Source organism: Vipera ursinii, assembly GCF_947247035.1.
Source record: "Vipera ursinii genome assembly, chromosome: 1".
In the NCBI taxonomy this organism is placed as follows: Eukaryota; Metazoa; Chordata; class Lepidosauria; order Squamata; family Viperidae; genus Vipera; species Vipera ursinii.
This window is the reverse complement of record NC_139512.1, coordinates 9,417,312-9,438,986: the sequence shown is the minus strand read 5'-3', so window position 1 is coordinate 9,438,986 and position 21,675 is coordinate 9,417,312. Positions and strand designations below refer to the sequence as shown.

The 21,675-nt window shown below is 43.5% G+C and overlaps 1 protein-coding gene across 1 annotated transcript in view; it reads left to right on the top strand.

Annotated features, from left to right (window-relative positions):
• The first annotated feature begins 1,687 nt into the window (after positions 1–1,687).
• STK11 (serine/threonine kinase 11) overlaps positions 1,688–21,675 on the top strand; it is a 94,884-nt gene continuing 74,896 nt past the window's right edge. The window contains exon 1 of the mRNA XM_083364106.1: positions 1,688–4,406. Within this exon, the coding sequence (XP_083220232.1) occupies positions 4,117–4,406 (290 nt within the window). The 5' untranslated portion in view covers positions 1,688–4,116. The remainder of the gene's footprint in view (positions 4,407–21,675) is intronic.

Here is a 21,675-nt window from a genome sequence, read left to right as displayed (position 1 = left end):
AGGAATCTAGAAAGCATTCCAGAATTACAAACCATTTCCATCTTTATTGTTGTTGTTCAGTCACTAAGTTGTGTCAGACATTTTGGACCCCATGGACCACAGCATGCCAGGCCAACCTGAGTTTCTCAAATTCAAGTTCATTGTGTCATTGATGATACTATCTAACCCTCTCTTCCTCTGCCATCCCCTTCTCTTTTTGCTGTCCATCTTTCTCAACAGCAGTGTCTTTTCAGAGGAGTCCTCTCATCTCATTTGGTGGCCAAAGTATTTGAGCTTCAGTTTGAGCTTCTCTCCTTCCAAAGAACAGTCTGGATTGATTTCCTTTAGGATGAACTGGTTTGATCTCCTTGCAGTCCAAGAGACTCTCAAGAATCTTCTCCAACATCACAATCTGAAATTTCATCCTATTACCTCCCCTCAAAAAAAAAAAAATTATGGAAACATGGCTTGGAAACTTAATTTGGCCCAAAACAAATTGGAGAAGACGGTCATCATTATCTTACAGTTGGTATTAAAATAACAGATTTTATTGGTTTTAATGTTTTTTGTTGTTATTTTGTTGTCTTGTTTTTGTTTTTCAACTTTGTATGACACTCATGTCCCAGATGTATGTTGGTGGCTCTCTAGCTTTATCAAATAAATGAATAAATAAGTGTATAAGCGTGCTCTCTGATTGTGCTCACACATTCTGTGAAACCTACTATAATCCAGATTTTGCTTAGCTTTTTGTTTGATCTTTATCACTGGCTTTGGAAAACCACCATTCATGGCGTAGTGCAAGCCACCATTAGTTGGGTTCACACAACACCAAACTGCCATCTTCATGGCTCAGCGTGTTGCAGCTGACAGGGTGGATTATGATGGGAAAGAAACCTTGGTCACACATCATGCTAGGTCTGGGAATCCTTAACTGTGGCTTATGGAATAAATGACAGTTCACTGTGTCTGTACAATACACTAAACCAGAGGTATCCAAGCTTGGCCACTTTAAGACTTGAGGACTTCAGCTCCCAGAATTTCCCGGCCAATTAATTTAGCATGATCTGTGAACAAAGTTTCTTTCCCATCTCAACCCACCCTGTCAATCAGGCTGCTGCAACAGGCTGACCCATAAAGATCGTGGTTTGGCTTTGGCATTGTGTGAAGCGGACTAATGGTGGCTAGCTACGGTTCAACAAGTAATGTGAACACAGCCCTCCTGTCTTTGTGGCACTGCCGTCCAGACGAGGTTGATCACCCACACCCCATATTGCTATATTTACTGCCCACAGGGTTAATCCGGAGGGCACAAGGTTGGAGGAGGCATCTCCGGCGCAGCGGCCTCCCCCGTCACCATGACAACCCCTCCATCTACTACAGTACTGCATTCCAGCCCCACCTCCCCGAGCGGTAATTCCTCTACGCTCCGCCTCCCTCGATCAAGCCCCCTCCCCTTCCCCGCCCTCTTCCAGTCACCGCCCTCTCCTCCGGCCGGGGGGCCCCGCCTTCGGTGGACCCTTGGAGCCAATCAGAGGAGGAGGGAGACGAAGGCACGTTGAAAAAGAAAAGAACGAGCGGGGAGGGGAAGGGGAGTCTGGTCGCCGGCTGGCGGCCGTCGCTCCGCCTTCTTGTGCCGCGCGCGCCTGCGCGAGGGGGGGGAAACCGGTTGAGCGTCAGTGAGGGCGCGGGGGGGGAAGAGGGGGGGAGGTAAACAAAATGGCGGCGGCGTGTTAGCTGCGGCGGTAGGAAGGCAAGGAGAGGGCGACGGGGGTTTGACGTCGGGGGGAGGAAGGGGAGCAAATAGCCGCCCCCCTCCACCGCTGCCCCTGGGTGGAGAGGCGACCCCGTTTCCTCCGTAGGCTCGGTGGAGGGGAAGAATACGAGAAGAGCGGCTCCCTTTCCCGGGTCTGCCTGCCTGCCTGCCTGTCTGTCTTGTCTGTCTCTCAGATGAGTGAGACGTCGCGGCCTTCTCTTTCTTGAAGGGGGGGGGGAGCCTTTAGGGAAGGCCCCACATTGGGGAGAAGCCCGTCCTTGTCGTGGCGTTCAGGCGAGTGAGTGACAGGGAGGTCTTGGGATTGATTTGGGAAAGTTGGGGGACGGCGTGTGTGTATATGTATGCGTCTGCTGAGGGGAGAGCTGGAAGCCTAAGAGGAAAAAAAAAGGGGATTTTGGGGGTGGTCTCTGGGTTGAGTCCCCTTAATTTGGGGGAAGAGAGACCTTTCCTTAGCAAGGAAATATTGTCACTTGCCCTCCCATTTCAGATGTTGTAAGTACTCTGGGCGCACAGGGAGGGGAGGAAAGCTACAATTCTCCCCCTTTTTTTTTGTTTGTGGGAGATGCCTATGAATGGCCCTTCTTTTTTTATAACAAGAACTTTACCCTGGAAATAGAAAACTGCCCCGTAATTGGTTTCTTCCTAAATGGAATGGATGGCAGTTAGCAATCTTTTTTTTTTAAAAAAAACAACAACCCCAAATTGTTATTGTTGCATTTTTCAGTTTTAAAAATTCCTTCGGAGGACCCTCTCTTTTGAAGGCAGATAAAAATATTATAATTTTGTCAGGTTTTTTTTTCCTCTCTCTCTCTGCTTGGGGGGAAAAAAGTGGGCATTCTCCCTCGGGGGAGATCTTTTAGAGTAAGTGTGTATTTTGGATATAAGGAACTTTGGGTTGCTGATTTCCACTGTATCCAGTCAATTGTCAAGAAAGGCATTGATTGAATTGTTATTTTTGAGGGCAGTTATACTTCCTGCTAAGTTGGGTTATAGCAAAAAAGGGATATCTCGCTGCCTTAAACTTGGGGAAAGGCAGGCTCTGTTTATGAACATCTTTTAGTAGTAATAGTGTTCTGATTGGCGGGGGTATTAAGACACTGAAAAAAGCCTTCTTCGAGAAAGAAGAAAGAGTCCATTTAGCTTACATATTTCCCAAGTTTGACATGTGCCTTGCTTTCTGAATTTATGGGAACAATGTAATGGTTAGAGTGGAGCTATTTCTTTTTATTGTTTCCTCTTCACGTGCTAGGAATAGCCTTCCTTGATGCTCAAGGCCTATTGAGGTCATTTTTTTAGTATTTAGCTTAAAGAGAAAGTGTGTGTGAGAGGGGGGGGGGTATTATTTTCAATAGCAAGAAAGGCCAGGACCAGGCATTAACAAATAAATCTGAGGAGTGCTTACTGAAGTTGTATTTCTGAACCGATGGTTTAAAGTATAGATTTTTTGCCAATTTTTTTTAAAAAAAAAACTTAGAAGCTCTTTCCCTTTTCCAGGCTAGTTACTTAATCTGAAGAAGTGTTGTTCCAGATCTCTTAATCCCATCCAGCCCTGTTTATGGTGGGTCCCTAGTACTGGGAAAATTGAGTAAGGTTTTGCATTGCCTGCCTACCTTGATACCTGAAGCAGTGGGGGTGACACATCATGTGTCAGGTAGACCCCAGGTGGTTGAAGGATGCCCCTTACTAGATACGGAAGGCCTCGAACCTTTGTCAAGGGTGAAAAAGAAAGCGTTAAAATCAGTATTGAAAATTCCTTTAAAGAGACTTGGTTTCAGCTTCCCAACGGCTGAAAGGATCCTTCACCCAAGTTGCACTTGGGTGGTGAGAGCAGAAGTCACCTCTCGATTTTCCCACGTCACACTTTTGGAAACAGGAGCTGTTGTTTCTTGCTCAGCAATGGCGCACCCTTAAAAAAAATAGCAGTTTTGATGTTTTGATTTCAACTGTGGACAATCTTTTGAAGATGACTTAGGTCTCAAGGGAAAAAAAAAGATAAGTTTGGACGTAACTAAGGAAGTCAAACTGATTTCAAATACTTGGAGTAGCAAGACAAGATCAAAAAGTTAAAGCTAAGTGTAAATTGAGCAGCCAGCTGCATTGATTTCTTCCCCCCCCCCACACACGCTCTTTTAAAAGAGGAACTATAAATTGGAATGTGGTGCTGGATCTCTGTAGGATCCCTGGAAAAGTTCTCGTAGGTTTTTATTTTTCATTTTAAATTAAAACGTTTGGAAAATTCTTACTTGCCTCCACTGAAACCCATTTTTTTCCCCAGTCCAAAGATTTTGGGCACAAAAGAGCATTGGATATATCAGGAACTGGATTTATAACCTATTTTTGCTTGGGGAAAAAAACAACCCAAAATGGATCTAGAGGACCCTCAGCAGTTGGGCATGTTTGTAGAAGGTGAATTGATGTCAGTGGGCATGGACACGTTCATCCACCGAATTGACTCCACGGAAGTGATCTACCAGCCTCGGCGGAAAAGGGCCAAACTCATAGGCAAATATCTGATGGGGGACCTGCTTGGGGAAGGGTCTTACGGCAAGGTCAAGGAGATGCTGGACTCTGAAACTCTCTGTAGGAGAGCTGTCAAAATTCTTAAGAAGAAGAAGCTGCGACGGATCCCCAATGGAGAAGCCAATGTTAAAAAGTAAGTATTTGCGCGCGTACTTACAAGTGCTTGCTGAGGATTTCTTAACATGTAACCTACAAACCTACAAACCTGAAATATGAAGGAGTTTAAAGCAGCTGCCAGAGAATATTGTACAAATTTTCAGTGGGCCCTGTGAAATAGCTATTAGAGGTAGGGGTTGGGTGGGAGTAGTTATTAGTTTGTCGCTGCTGTTTTTACCTCTTTGTTCAGAAAGAGATTTCTGAGTGACGTTAAAGTCTCTCAGTCCACCTTGTCAGTCTCTAAAATGGGAGGAAGAAAGAATAAGAAAGGGATGCCATAAGACGTTATTGACTAGCGCTCCAAGAACAGTTAAATGAGGATTTGGCATATTTAATTTGCTTTACTCTTGATTTTGATTCCACTTAATTTTTATAAATACACAAAGGTGGGCAAATATATATAATACTCTTTCTCCCCCCCCTCCTGTTCCCCCCCCCCCACAATTACCCTGTGAGTGACTGGCCTAAGGTTATCCAGCCGGCTTGCAAGGCTACGGCAGAACTAGAACTCGTCATTTCCTGGTTTCTAGGCCAGTATTTTAACTACTACGCCATATTGGCTTTACATGCTGCATCTCCCTTGGGTTGCATGCGTGCAGTTCCCTAAAGCTGCTAAAGTTCACCTGTGAGGTTATTCACGTTCCAAATTAAAATTTGAAAATAGAAATGTTTTTTCCCCCCTGTTGGCTACGTTTATCTCTCTTCAAAAGGCAGTGTTTTACGATTACAAAGGTAGGCTAACTTTTCTGGACCAGAAGTCTTGTGGTTTGATCATGGAAGAGTGGCTGCCAACATCTCTTTCCCGCTTTACTTTCCAATGCTGTCTGTTTTGAGACATTCTGAATAAATAAATTCTGGCTTTTCCCGTGATAAACAGAAATAACACAAGGAAATGAGAGGACTGAAAAGCGCGTTTGTTTAGCAAATCAAACCAGCTCGATGTTAACGTTGCTTTAAAATTACTGTTTTTATTGGACTTGATTTATTTAGTTACTCTACATGGCTGTCTTGTTGAACTAACATGTAACTCTAAATAGTACAAATGAACCTAAAAATACAATACATCCAATTCAGACATAACATCAACAGCATAATGAGGTGATAAAAATGATAACTGAGGCAGCAATCTCAGCCTTAGCCTATGAAATAGAAAATTGGTATAACTCGGCTTCCCAGCAGAGTTTGGTTTTACAGGTGGTCCTCGATCTACGACCCCAATCGAGCCCAACATTTCTGTTGCCAAGTGGAACATTTGTTAAGTGAACCTGGCCCCATTTTACGATGTTTCTTGCCACACATTTCAGTGAATCACTGCAGTTGTTAAGTTAGTAACACGGTTGTTAAGTAAATCTGGCCTTCCCCATTCACTTTGCCTGTCAGGGCACAACAGGTGAATGCATGACCCCGGGACACCGCAACCATCATAAATGTGAGTCGGTTGCCCAGTGTCTGAATTTCGATCACGTGACCACGGGGATGCTGCAACAGTCATAAGGACGAGAAGCAATGGATGGAAACTAGTCAAGGAGAGAAGCAACCTAGAACTAAGGAGAAACTTCCTGACAGTTAGAACAATTAACCAGCGGAACAACCTGCTTCCAGAAGCTGTGAATGCTCTAACACTGTAAGTTTTTAAGAAGAGACTGGACAGCCATTTGTCTGAAATGGTATAGGGCACAGGTCTGCAACCCGCGGCTCCGGAGCCGCATGCGGCTCTTTCAGCCTTCTCCTGCGGCTCCCAGTCCTCTGCCATGTGCAGTCCAAAAAAAAAGCGGGACTAAAAAAGTTCAACCAATTCAAATATGCAGGGTAGGTGCATATCTCGCCTTGGCTCCACTCTTCAGTCAAACCCTGTTCTGCGCATGCGTGTGCATGTGCACACATTTTTTTTTTGCAGATCCCAGTTTTTCCTTTTGTGAGGGAACCGGTTCCGAGTGGCTCTTTCACTGTTTCAGGTTGCTGACCCCTGGCATAGGGTTTCCTGCCTGAGCAGGGGGTTGGGCTAGATGACCTCCAAGGTCCCTTCCAACTTTGCTATTATGATTATGATTATAAGCAGTCATAAGTCACTTTTTTTCAGTGCCATTGTAACTTTGAACGGTCACTCAGTGAACTGTTATAAGTTTGATACAGGACTGCCGGATTACCTGCAGTGTCTTCCTAAAGGGTGCCAGTGGAATCTCTCAGAGCAGGCCTTTCTACAGTCGGGGGGGCTACCATAGAAAGTTGCTATCTTGGAGGTACCAGCCCTTTTAAATCCGTGGAGATGGGTGAATATCCCTCTCCTGAATGAGTGCCCAGGGATGGGCCAGTTTGGAGGAGGCGATCCTAAGATGTGAAGCAAGCAAATAATGGAACCAGCTCCCCCCTGAGCTTCGGATGGCCCCAGATCTCCGGTCCTTTCGCCGCGGCCTCAAAACACTCCTTTTCCACCTGGCTGACCTGGACTGACAGGCATTTTAATTATGTTTACAATTTTTAACTCTAATTTTTAATTTATTTTAATTTTTAATTTTAATTTATCGTACAAAGGCCTTTAATTTTATCTTAATTTCTGTATTTATTGTATATTATTGTTGCTAGCCGCCCTGAGTCCTTCGGGAGATAGGGTGGGATATCAGCCCCATTAATAAAATAAATAAATAAATAAATAAATAATAAATAAATAAATAAATAAAAAGCCATTTTAGACTAATGTCATCGCTGGAAAACTCTGGGAAGCCAGCGCCGTGCCCCAAATGCAATCTCACTGTGGTCGTACTCACACAACATCATTGTGTTAGTACTGCTCACCGGCTTTCGTGCTGTTGTGATTTGCATCATTTTGCCGTTTCTCGATTTTTCTTGCAAGGGCAGCCTATGTAAATTGTCTAATCTTAAAATGATAAGAACGCTCCCGATAGGCTCAGTCTGTTCGCCGGTCCGAGCTGGGTGAAGTTCTCCTTTCTAGGAATTGCTCTCCGTGGCTGACTAAAAACTTCAAAACAAATCTGTGGTGCTCGCTTTAGCTGCATGGTTTACATTGTTGAGTTATTATAATTTATTTATTTTTTTGGGTAGCGGTATTTCCCAAGCGATTCTCTCGAAGGTTCTTGTATTGGCATCCAGAAGTTAAACACACAGGTTTGTAAAGCTCTGTATTCAGAAACAATTTGTGCAACACGGCTCATTCTTATTCCTCCCCCCCCACACACACACACACAAAATCAGGAGTCTGGTAGCATCTTTTCCGGCTGACAAATTTTATTAAAAGGTGTAAGCTTTTTAGGGTAAGCTTTGATCAACTGATGCTTAGCCACTCTTTACATCCGATGAAGCAGGCTGCAGCTTGTGAAAGATAAAAGTTGTGAATTGGAAAAGTTGCTACCAGATTCCTATGGTTTTGGGACCATAGAGTACAATATCTGATTGGCCAGAGGTATTCTGAAACCAGTTTGTTATGCTTTGGTATATAAGTACCATAAGCATCTTATCTGTCCTTTTGTGTTACACCTATGTCCCTCTCTCGAAAAATCCCTCTCTCCAAAAGTTCGCCCTCGGGGCTCGAGTTTGGAGAATAGCTGTTTTGATTTAGTAGCCGTCTCCAGTGGTAGCTTGACCCTCCTTTAAAAAAAAAAATTGGGGGGAGACAACGGGAAAGAGGCATGCTCTGTTCTTCCTACCCTTGGGAAATAACGCAACACCATTAGGGGTCAGTTCAACTAGGAGCTTGTTGCAGAGAAAGCTACCGCCACCACAACTGTCACTGTTTTTGAGAGTCAGAATGCCATAGGTCAGGGGGGTCTTCAAACTTGGCCCTTTTATGACTTGTGGACTTCAACTCCCAGAATTCCTTAGCCAGGCACGCTGGCTGAGGAAGTCTGGGAGCTGAAGTCCACAAGTCATAAAAGGGCCAAGTTTGAAGATCCCTGCCATAGAGCAAGGGTCTTCAAACCTGGCAACTTCAAAGAACTTGTGGACTTCAACTCCCAGAATTCCTCAGCCCGGCTGGGAGTTGAAGTCCACACGTCTTAAAGTTGCCAAGTTTGAAGACCCCTGCCCTAGAGCTATTTCCCTGGTTTTAAATTGATAGCGGCATAGCTGGAGTAGTATAAGGTAGTCCTCAACTTACAGCAGTTCATTTAGTGACCATTTTAAGTTACAATGGCCTAAAACAACCCCTGACTTAACGACCATTTTCCAAAATCCAGATGCTTGGCAACTGGCTCCTATTTACGACGGGGGAGCCAGATTCACTTAGCCACTGTGTTACTAACTGAACAACTGCAGTGATTCACTTAACCAGGGGTGGCGAGAAATGTCGTAAAGTGGGGCAAAAGTCACTTAACCAATGTCTCACTTAGCAGCAGAAATGTTGGACTCGGTTCTGGCCGTAAGTCTAGGACTAACTGTATAGTGGCTTCTCTAATAGAAAGTAGGGATGGTGAGATTTACTTGCAGTGAAGAGGAATAATGGAAAGTACCAGCACTGGAGAGAGATGGAAGGAAGCAACAAGAGTTGATAGCTGAGGTTGCTGGAAAGGCTCCCCACTGGCAGGGCCAATGATAAGAAAAGCTATATGGTGCCCAAGTCTCAATAGGCAATCGATTGATTTTTCTTGTAAAACCTGAAAACTCATAAATTCCCTGCTGCATATAATAATAATAATGATAATATTAGTAGTAGTAGTAGTAGTAGTAGTAGTAATAAGTTGGAAGGGATCTTGCAGGTCATCTAGTCCAACCCCCTACTCAGGCAGGAAACCCTATACCATTGCGGACAAATGGCTGTCCAGTCTCTTCTTAAAAACTTCCAGTGTTGGAGCATTCACAGCTTCTGGAGGCAGGTAGTTCCACTGATTAATTGTTCCAACTGTCAGGAAGTTTCTCCTTAGTTCTAGGTTGCTTCTCTCCTTGATTAGTTTCCATCCGTTGCTTCTTGTCCTGCCTTCAGGAGCTTTGGAGAATAGCTTGACTCCCTCTTCTTTGGGGAAGCCCCTGAGATACTGGAAGACTGCTATCATGTCACCCCTAGTCCTTATCTTCATTTATCCTCCTGCCCACAAATGACATTTGATTACAGGTAGTCATCCGTTAACAACCGTTCATTCAGCAACCATTCAAAGTTCCAGCAGTGTTGAACGAGGGGACTTATGGCCAGTCCTCAAAGTTGTGGCCGTTGCAGTGTCCCCGCAGCTAACGGGATGATTTGGGCACTTGACAACCAGCTTGCAATAACAACGGGGTCACAGCGTTCCCCAGGCACGCAGTTGCCTTTTGTCTCTCACTGCTGACTTCTCTCAGGAGCAAAGGCAATGAGGAAGCTGGCAAATGAGGCTGCGAATGATGGTTATGTGACGTTGGGACTTAACACCCACAATCGCGACAGCCAGAATTGCCACTGCAAGTTGGCACGGTCCCGTGGCTTTGCGTTTTATGGACTGCATCATTTGGTGATGGAATTCGCAGTCCCAATTGCCATCATTAAGCGAATGCTGCTGTTTCCATCCCTTACCTTTTTTTTGCCTATTCCTGAGCTAAGGAAGTTTGTTGCCCCTGTCTTGGAAGAGACTGGGGGTCTTGGATAGGTGTCTGAGCAAGGTGCCCTTTGCAAATGATATTCACGGCTTCTCTCTTCCTGCCTGATGGGGGGGAACCCCTTGTCTGCTGTAACTACTTTGTGAGGATCATAGTACACCGAAGCTTAACACTTGGGGTGCATTATGCTGCTCTGCAGAAGTTTGATAGGGTGATAATCTTGAGTTAGGAACCGAATTCCCCAGATTCATGCTTTCTCAATCAAAAATTCTAAAAGAGAGGCAAAAGACAGGCCATTGCTTCTTAGCTTGCTCGTTGGGGGAGAGACACAGAAGACCTTGTGGCCTGTCCTTAACTTCCAAATCTTCTTCCTTTCCAATCTGCAATGTGATAGAGAGATCTAGTACTCCGGTAACTTACCCTCCAGCAGTGTTTCTCAACCGTGGCAGCTTGAAGAAGAGTAGACATCTTGTCGGCTGAGGAATTCTGGGAGTTGAAGTCCAGACATCTTCAAGTTGCCAAGGTTGAGAAACCCTACGTATGGCCACTTGGGTGAATTCAGCCGGAATTTATTTATGAAATTTCTGGGTTTTTTTTAAAGTAAAGTTTTATTAATTATTTTTTTTATAGAATTCAATAGTAATCATTCAACAAAACGTGTTGTCTGAGTATCTTATTCACTAATGCAAATTAAATTCCTAATCCCTAAATCTTTCCTCTAACCATGGATAAAATAGGTCCCAAGTTTGAAAATATTCTGTTTCTTCTTTTTCTTTCAGCCTTAAAGTAAGTCTGTCCATTTCCGCACAGTCTAGTATTTTTTTATTATTATTATTATTTCTTCTTCTGGCGGTGTTTCTTCGTTCTTCCAATATTGTGCAAATATAATTCTTGCCGCTGTTCTCACATGTAAGATTAATTTTTAATTTATGAAATTTCTGCACCACCCATCTCACTTAAGTGATTCTGGGTGATTTACAACATCGCAAAGAAGCATATAAATACATGAATAAAAGCATGGATTAAAAACAGGTTAAAACCTATCCAAGTAAAGATAAATTCCCAGAAACCCCAGCCAGAATGGCTAGAGGAAATCTTGGCGTAGTTGTCCAGCACAGGTTGGAGACGTCTGATCGGTATAGGCTGCCCAAAACGTGGTGCTTTTGACTTTGATTAAACTTTTTTTATTCTTTACCAAAATTAACTTTGGGTGAATGCAGCACTTAAACTGTCGCACATTTTCCCTGTTTGTCCCCCAGCAAGAAAGTGGATGCTAATATTTTTGAATTTTTTTTTCAAACTTTATAACATGATTTCCTAGATTAAGACCAACCAAGCAATCTGCTAGGATGCTCTTGAAGCCGAATGAAAGAATTTGTATTTTGGGCTTGGCACACTCTGGAGCTTGCTCCTGTTACCAGAGGAGTAAAATAAAAGTGAAAGTTTGGGGTCTTGCTAGAAAATTGCGGGGATTTGTCCAGGTAGTGTCTGAAAATCAAATGGAAGAAAAATGGAAGAAAAAAAAAAATGCAGCGAAGCACAGAGTTGCCTTGGAACTGCGAGATGGGCAGCAAATAAATTTGATAATAATAATAGAGAAAGTAATAGTAAACGAAAGAGTTAAAGTGCTCTGTGACTTTACAATTCAAGCAGACACCCCCCCCCCCACTTGATAATTGTTAATAAGAAAGACAAAAAAATCTGGGTAGTGGACAGATCAGTACCTGGGGACAGCAAAAGAGAAGAGGGAGAACACAATATAAAGCCCTGCAAATAGAAATAGAATGACTATGGCAAAAAAAAGCAAATGTAGTCTCCATGGCAATAAGCCCCTTGAGTGCAATCCCAAAGCAACTGGGGCACCACTTGAACAGCTTTGGCATAGACAAAATCACCATCGATTGACTACAAAAGACAGCTTGACATCATCATCATCATCATCATAAAAGTTGGAAGGGACCTTGGAGGTCATCTAGTCCAACCCCCTCCTCAGGCAGGAAACCCTATACCATTTCAGGCAAATGGCTGTCCAGTCTCTTCTTAAAAACTTCCAGTGTTGGAGCATTCAGCACTTCTGGAGGCAGGTTGTTCCACTGGTTAATTGTTCCAACTGTCAGGAAGTTTCTCCTTAGTTCCAGGTTGCTTCTCTCCTTGACTAGTTTCCATCCATTGCTTCTTGTCCTGCGAATAGGCTGACTCCTTTCTTCTTTTGGCACCCCCTGAGATATTGGAACACTGCTATCATGTCACCCCTCACCCTTCTCTTCATTAAACTAAGACTTACCCAATTCCAGCAACTGTTCTTCATATGTTTTAGCCTCCAGTCCCCTAATCATCTTTGTTGCTCTTCTCTTGTTACTCTTTCTAGAATCTCAACATCTTTTTTACATCGTGGTGACCAAAACTGGATGCAGTATTCCAGGTGTGGCCTTACCAAGGCATTATAAAGTGGTATTAATACTTCACGTGATCTTGATTCTATCCCTCTATTAATGCAGCCTAGCACTGTGTTGGCTTTTTTGGCAGCTGCAGCACACGGCTGGCTCCTATTTAAGTGATTGTCCACTTGGAGCAGCTTACACCTTCAACAATACTTCTAACTCTTATCAGATCAACCCCTGCCTATCCCAGGTCTTTGGAAAGGACTCGATAGGTGGGTAAAAATATCAGATCCAGTCTGAACATCTGGATGACTGTGAGACGAGCAATTTAAAAAATAATAAAATGAGCACAGATCAGCAAACTGAAATTCCTGTTAGTAACTAAAGTCATTTGAGGAGCTGCTTATTCCTCCAGTGTGAAGGGGCAAATTTTCCTGTCTGTATCATGTTGATTATACTGAGCAAAGGCCCATGACCTTCAGACGTGTGTATACAGACAGATACCAAGAATCTTGGCTGTTTCCTGTGTTTGTGCGATGGATAGGTGAGGGTATTAACCCTACGGGTAACCCAGAGATATGCAATCACAGTAATTGGTAATGGGCAAAACGTCTTGAATTCAGGTTTTTTTTTTCCATACAGGCAGTCCTTGACTTAACCACAATTGAGCCCCAAATTTCTGTTGCTAAGTGAGACAGTTGTTAAGTGAATTTTGACCCACTTTAAGATGTTACTTGCCATAATTGTTAAGTGAATTACTACAGTTATGAAATAAGTAACACAGTTGTTAAGTGAATCTGGTTACCCCATGGACTTTTGCTTGTCAGAAGGTCACAAAAGGTGATCTTCATGATCCCGGGACACTGCAACCATCATAAATACGAGTCGGTTGCCAAGCATCCAAATTTTAATCCCGTGACCACGGGGATGCTGCAATGGTTGTGAATGTGAAAAATGGTCATAAATCATTTTTTTCAGTGCCATTGTAACTTCAGTCATTAAATGAACTGTTGTAAGCCGAGGACTACCTGTATTCAGAACCTTAGTTTTTCAGGGAAAAGCAGCTGTTCTAAATTTAAAAAAAAATGCAGTTCTTTCATCATTTTGGAAGTGTTTTAAGCTCAAAACGCTCCCAAGCTTATCAAAATAAACCCCATTTCATGGTTGAGATAAGTTTTGCCACCCTCAAAACAGCCGTGTTTTAGAATTTAAAAGGGCTGAATTTGAAATTTTTTGCACATCCTTAATAATATTTTTTTTTATTTTTTATTTTTTATTACATTTATATACCGCCCTTTCCCTGAGGACTCAGGGCGGTTTACAGGGAATTAAAAACCAACAATACAAAAGTTAAAACCAGTTTAAAAAAGATTAAACTTAACCCTGTACAGATAAAACCCCAGTTAAAATAAATTAATCCTCAGCCTGGGCCAGAGACCTTGAAGAGCCAGGTCTTCAGGCCCCGGCGGAATGAACGGAGGTCGGGGGCAGTCCTCAGCTCCACTGGCAGCTGGTTCCAGAGGGCAGGCGCACCCACTGAGAAGGCCCTCCCCCTGGGCGTTACCCGCCGGCAATCTCTCACCGGTGGGACCCTGAGCAGACCCTCCCTGTGGGAGCGCACTGGACGAAGGGCACTTGATGCTGGCAGCAGGTGTTCCCTCAAATATATCATTGCATGAAAATAAAATCATAGTGCTAATGATTCCATTCCCTTTGACTTGTGCAGTTGATTTACACATGGGAAAAGTAATCCTTTTGAGTCATGTAAAAAAATGTTGTACTTGATGCTTCCACCCCGACCTTATATGGTATTCTTCCACATTGCTCGTGTTAGTATTTTTTAGTTGTGTCAAAGGCTGTGTAAAGTTTTTTAAAGTGTAACAGAAGATTGTGTTTCCCTTGACTAGATATTTGGGGAAAGAACGGGGGGGGGGGGGAGTCTGAGTTGTGAATAACCAGATTTTGACCAAATGTCTGCAGGATAACTACTATCTCACTCCTGTGAAGACAGAACTGTTGTCATTGTTGCAATGAAGGGCTAACTAAAGCCTCCTGGGACATTTAAAACTGCACTTTTGTCAGCTTTATATCCTGCTTTTCCACCAATGAATGGAGCGGAAGGCATGAGTAACACATAAATGTAACTAAAAATGTGATTAAAGCACATTAAAATACAATGAATTAAGATCTTAATTGCTACCACCTCACTCAGCACTTAGTGGCCTGTCGGATTTTTCCCCCCCTGATTTGGTGGGAGAATAAAAAAGGAAGTTAACCTATCTATAATAATAACAGTGTTGGAAGGGACCTTGGAGGTCTTCTAGTCTGACTCCCTGCTCAAGCAGGAAACCCTATGCCATTTCAGACAAATGGCTGTCCACGTCACCCCTTGTCCTTCTTTTCTTTAAGCTAGACATACCCAATTCCAGCAACCGTTCCTTACATGTTTTAGCCTCCAGTCCCGTGATCCTCTTTGTTGCTCTTCTCTGCACTCTTTCCAGAGTCTCAATATCTTTTTTACATCTTGGTGACCAAAACTGGATGCCGTATTCCAAGTGTGGCCGTATCACACTTATCTCCCTTAGCAGAGGCTTCCAGTTCTTGCAGAAAATTTCAAGTACTTTTCCTTGTATTTCTCGACATTCCCCTGATGATAGCAGGAGTAGGAGAAGAGATTCTCCTGAAAGATTTAGGTCTATAGGCTCTTAAGAAGAGATACTGTCCTCCAGATAATTTTACAGGACATGACCAGTTGTTGTAGATCATTCCAATTGTTCTTCAGAAGCCAGTGATTTTAATGTGGGAATTGTGTGTTCTCTTTAAGAGTCAGTTTGGTGTAGTGGCTAAGACTAGAATAATATCAGTGTTGGATCAAACTAAATGCCTACCTATGTCAACATTCTATTTTAAAGTGGTTACCCCACAGGAAGCCTTTGAAGCTGGATCTAAATATTGAGATAACACGAATGAAGGGGAATATTTATTTTATTTTATTTATTTATTTATTTATTTATTTATTTATTTTTATATACCGCCCTTCTCCGTGTCCCAGGATAATGTTGCAGGATCCAATCAGGGTCGATCACCGGGACGAGAGGTTTTGTCTTCCGAGCTTTTGGACTCACGCTGGAACCCACACTTGGGGAATTTCTCTGTGTGCTTTGGGCTCTTCTCTGTGTGGTATTTGTATGATGCTGTCGTGTGTAGCTTTTTAGATGTAGATTGGGGTGTTGACTGCTGCCTGTTAAGTTGTTGGCTGTTTCTTTGTGCTGCAAGCCCTCGCCTCCTAAGTACTTGATAAAATGGGAGTAAATCAGTCACTTCCCTGGCTGTTTTTGTCCCTGCTTGTCCAACAATCTTAGTAGCTGCAAAATTGAATGTGTGTCCTTGTTTACTGCAATGTGAGGCTAATTGAGGTAACAGTTGTAATATCAGAGGGATTTTATGCTCACAGGATAATTTTGCTTTCTAGAGTTCTAGGACCATTACATAGTAACACATAAAACTAATTCTCCATCATGTCAGGGGTTTTCAAACGTATTTGCTGGGCATCTCTCCTGTCCACTTTCTGCTGCTTCCAAAAATGTGGGATCAATTATTATTCTGGTAGAATATGCCAGTCTTCCCTGCTTATTTTTTCTCTCTCTCCCCCCCCCCCCCCCCGTAATTGTGTGTGACTTCGTTGCTTTTGTTTTATGCAGGCCTTCAAATGGAAACAGAACAGTCTGTTTCCGTTTGAAAATAAACCTTATGGCAAATAAGGGAAAAGATTATAAAGGAACTCTTGGGTAGTCATCAAATAGTTCTAGGACAGCAGTTCTAAATTTGAACAGAGCTGAGGGAAGCTCTGTAACTGAGGAGCTAGGGCTGAATGTTCTAGAAGTTTTTATTTGCCCATCACTCTGCGGATTCCCCCTTCGTTTCCGTTTCGTCAAATGAAATCCGATGTGTTTTTTTTCTTAATTATCAGCGTTTTTAGTTTGGGTGAACTTTTCTGGCTTGAAAGCAAAATATTGGGTATTCTTATTCTTATTATCGGAGAGAGTTATGTCTGCCTTAGGAGCATCCTTTGTGCATGTTTTTGAAGCCTGTCTCTGACAGGAGAACAACCCCAAATTTGGGACTTGCGTCTGTATTGAGAGACATTCTTCTTTCTGCTTCCAAAATCAAGAATCTAGTTAAAGCATTCCGCTCAGTTTTCTGGAAGGGAAGGCTATTCTTTAAAAATCCTTTTCTTTTTTTTTTAAACTGAGGATGGTTACAGAATTTAGAACATCTTTGCTGAGTTCTGCCTCTTCATTTAATCATGGGCTTAATTTGTATAAGTATCGTGAGTGGAATTCTTTTGCTTTGGGGTAAAACATACATAGTAGAAGCGTACCTTTGCTTTCATTCTCGAGAAGCACCTACAAAGCTAACCAAAATTAAAATGAATAGGATTTTACTTTTGGTTAGCTTTGTAGGTGGTTCTGACCCGAAGATAGGTGGACTTATTGAAATGCTACATAGTTGGAAGGGCCTGGCGACTTGCACTATATTTCTCTTCTGCAATTTCGGTTTCCTGGCATAAAGAATGCTTTGTGTTCTAGTATAAGAGAAATGTCTTGGGGCTTGATCTTTATTTATTAGATTTTTATCCTGCATTTATTACTCAGCAAGTGACTCAAGGTGTTGAACGTGCGTAATATTCCTCCCTCCTTTCTCTTTTTCCCACAACAACCAGCCTGTGAGGTGGGTTGGGCTGAGAGAGAGTAACTGGTCCCCAGAGTCGCCCAGCCGGCTTATGTGCTTAAGGCAGAATTAGAACTCACTGTCTTCTGGACATTGGCCCAAAGTCACCCATCCAGCTTTCATGCCTAAGGCGGGACTTGCTCGGCTGTGGCTTGGGGGGCACTTTTTTCAGTGCCATTGTAATTTCGAGCAATCACCAAGCGAACTGTTGTAAGTCGAGGACTACCTGTACTTCATCACTTCCTTCCTTCTTTCTTTCTTTCTTTCTTTCTTTCTTTCTTTCTTTCTTTCTTTCTTTTGTCAAGTTTTTGACACCTTGCTAGGTGACTGGTGGTACTCGGATGTTGCCATACCCTAAAAGTGGTACAATGGGTGAAAAGGTTGAAAAGCCCTGTTCTAACACACATAATGGAGTGCCCTGAGGCCCTTGAAAGCCGAACTAGCCACATGTTGATCTCTAGGCCATTTAGGATTTAATAGGCTTAAGACAATGATTATCAGTCTCTTTAAGTCTTTGTGATCTCCAGTGGGTTTCCCATCAATTAGTTTATTTTAAAACATATGTATGGAAATTAAAGTAGGGTTAAATAAGTATACACACATATACTTATTTATTTCTGTCTGTTTACCTGCTGTATCTTTTTTTTTCCGCCTGGAGTTCAAAGTACTCAAAGCACTTCCTCTTCCATTTCCCTCACCACCACAACAACAACCCTGGACTGTGAGAGGAAATGACCGGTTCAGAGTCATCCATGATTGTCTGCGTGATTGAGAATACTTTGACTTGGAAATCCTTAGTCCTGGCCCACTGTCTTCATCACTATACCAGAGGTTTCCAACCGTGGCAACTTAAAAGATCTGCGGACTTCAATTCCCAGAATTCCCCAACCAGCTATGCTGTGGGAAAACAAAAAGTGTGAAAAGGCCACTTTTTTCAGGGCCGTTGTAACTTAGAATGGTCTCTAAATGAACTGTTACCCGTGTTTCCCCGAAAATAAAACCGGGTCTTAATTTTTTTATTTATTTTTATTTATTTTTTCCTCCAAAAGAGGCACCAGGTCTTATTTTTTGGTGTGCGGGGGGGGGCGTCTTTTATACTCACCTCTGGCACCGACAGCCCCACCCAGCCGCTCCACTTCTTCTTGGACCGAAGGAGCAGCTTTATGCTGCAGTTGCATTCCGGCCTGCATTTTGCAGTCGGGCCTTTCCGGAAGGCCTCTGCAGGCGAGGACCGAGCTACGGATTCAATCCATAGCTTGGTTCTCGACTGCGTAGGTCTTGCAGAACTGAGCCACGGATTGAATCCATAGCTCGGTCCTCGGCTGCAGTGGCCTTCCGGAAAGGCCCATGACCGAGAAATGCAGGCCTGGCTGCAGAAGAGGCCTAAGAAAAAGAAGTGGGCCAGCAAGGAGAGAGGCCTGGCTACAAGGTGATTGGTTGCGGGTCATATGGGCACCCCCAACCCCACCCTAGCTTGATTTTTAGGCGTGTGCCTCTCCCTAAAACTAGGGCTTATTTGGGGGGGCAGGGCTTATATTAGGCTCCCCCCCAAAAAAAATCAAGCTAGGGCTTATTTTTGGGGTAGGCCTTACTTTTGGGGTAACGGGTCTAAGTCCAGGACTACCTGTACGTACTGGTTTGCCACGTGCCCAAATTCTGATCACGTAGCCACGGGGAAGCTGGCATGGTTGTCAGCGTGGGGACCAATTGTAAGCCCCTTGTTTCAGCGGCACTGCAGCTTCGAACAGCCACTAAACCAGGGGTAGGCAACCTCGGCTCTTTCATGACTCATGGACTTCAACTCCCAGAATTCCTGAGCCAGCATAGCTGGCTCAGGAATTCTGGGAGTTGAAGTCCATGAGTCATGAAAGAGCCGAGGTTGCCTACCCCTGCACTAAACGAACGGTTGCCAAGTCGAGCACTGCCTGTAGCTTGGTTCCTCGCTTTCCCTTGAGCCTGCCAGGCAAGAGAGAAGCAGCGCTTAGCCGTAAGGTGTTCGCGACGGCAGTTGAAATTTCGTGCCTCAGGCCAAGATTGGGAGGCGGTGGCCTTGAAACTCTCGAGGTCTTGAAACTCTTCCAGTTTGGATCAGAACAGACCATTTCAAGCAAGCGGGTTCACTGTCCAAGCATTTTGCACATCCTCATTCGTTGCAGTGACATCACCTACGCAGAGTGCGGGCTGCTTCTTAAATAATCGGAGGCCGTCTGTTCAGGCTTTAATTTCACAGGTTCTGCCAAAATAGCCAAGTGTGTGTTACGGTCTTGGCTTTTTTTAAAAAAAAATGTATAGGGAAAAATGTCTATTTTTGTGAGAGTGGGCATTATCTAGGGCAGGGGTCCCCAACCCCCGGACCGTGGACCGGCATTGTCCTGTGGCATTCCGGAAACTGGGCCGCGCAAACAAGCGAAGCCCCCATCCGCGGGATGCAGGCAGCACGGAAAAGCACACACATACACACCCCGGTCTGGGGAAAAACCTCTCTCCACGGAACCGGTCCCTGGTGCCCAAAAGATTGAGGGCCGCTCATCATTCTAGGGTGTTTCTGCTCAGCAAATTCTACTGCTCAAAAAAAAAAAAAAAAAAGGGAACACAAGATAAGACATCCTACTATATAAATACAGTACATTGTGTTTTTTAAGTGTTCCCTTTATTTTTTTGAGCAGTATATTTTATATTGGTTTGTGGGCTTTTTTTGCCCTCCCCAAGAAGCTGATCAGTTTGGCAAACTAATGGGGTGGTTGATCAGTTCAACACATTTTTTTATGTTAAAGTGGAAGACATAGTTTCCAGGAGGGGAGGGGAGGGGAAGTGTTGGGAAGAGCCCAATTTAAGTGTCTTGCTGACCTGCTAAGTTTAGACCATCGCATCTGTTGTTTCCCATCTTACTCCAGCCTCATTCCGCTTCGCTGAACAGCCCTTCCAGTTTCCTCTGTTCTCTGGAATACAGGTAGCCCTTGAGTTACGGCCACAGTTGAGCCCCCAATTCATGTTGCTAAGCGAGATATTCTTCCAAGTGAAGTTGCTCCCATTTTATGATGTTTCCCGCCACAGTTGTTAAGCGAATTATTGCAGTTGTTCAGTCAGTATCGCAGCTGTTAAGTGAATCTGTCTTCCCCCTTGGACTTTGCTGGTCAGAAGGTCGCAAAAGGGGATCCCGTGACCCTGGGACACTGCAGCCGCCATAAATACGAGTCAATTGCCAAGCTTCTATCTAGATTTTGATCACGTGACCATGGGGATGCTGCAACAGTCGTAACTCTGAAAAATGGTCACGAGTCACTTTTCCCAGTGCCGTTATAACTTTGAACGGGCGCTAAATGAATGGCAGTAAGTCGAGGACTACCTCGACTTACTGTATATCTGTGAATTTTGAACTCTTCCAGCATGCTGCCCTTAGTCTTTTGGAGCAGATTTTGCAACTCAGTGCAAGAATTTTTTAAAAAATAAATAAGCGAACTGCACCTTTTTCTGCCCTTTCCCCTACCCTTCTCTATTCCAGTAGGAATTTGCCAGAATTGGAGTTAAAACAAGCTCACAGATCAATTGGGGGGTTGGGGGTGGGTGGGAGAACGTACTTATTTCTAGCAATTATGAAATGTGGTGGTTTGTGTACACATCCCATGTTTGCTGTCTTTCAGTAGGCAAAGTTTGCATTGCATAAAAAAATATACGAGTCTCTGCGTCTCCCTGCCGCAATTGGCTTTTTTGGACATTGAGAAATCCTGGTGGAGCCTTCCCTTTTCTGGACCTCATTACTTCCTCAAATCATAGAGTCACAGGGCTGGAAGGGACCTTGGAGGTCTTCTAGTCCAACCCCCTGCCAAAGACATTCTCTTACCATCTTAGACAAATGGTTGACCAATCTTTTCTTGAAAACTTCCAGCAGTGAAGTACCCACAACTCCAGGAGGCAAGTTGTTCCTGTGGATAATTGTCTAGCTGACCAATTCTGCCTATTCCTTTTAGAGCAGGAAAAAAAACTAGTCGGGAAGCACTTCCAAACTAGAAATGTGTGGTTATTATTCATTTCTGCCCTCTCGGATTGACAGTTGATTTCTTAAAGGTATATACCAGTTTTTTTCAACCTTAGCAACTTTAACAGGTGTGGACTTCGACTTTCAGAATTCTGGGAATTGAAGTCCACCCCTCTTAAAATTGCTAAGTTTGAGAAACACTAGTATATACTTTTTAAATATGGGACCCACAGTATAATAAAGCGTGGATGTCCAATCTTTTGCCTTGCCTGGGCCTAATCAAGTGAAAAGGAACTGTCTTGGGCTGCTTATATATAATATAATAGTTAACGCACATAAATAACAAACTTCTTTTATTTTATACAATCTTGTAGGACTACATTACTAGCTTTCCAGGGCCGCCAGTGGACCGCAGGTTGGACATAAAAAGCATAAAAACTATTTGAATAGGATCCTCAAGCAAAGCTTTTGCTTCTGATAATTTCACAGACGTACCCATTTTTGGCAGCATTATGAAAAGATGCTTGCTCTTGCCTTCTTTGGGGATATTCTTCAAATTCTCACTCTAGCAACGGCCTAGGATTCCTGGATGATCCCTAACCCAAACTGACTTAGATAAGTTTAGGTCAGGAGTCCCCAGC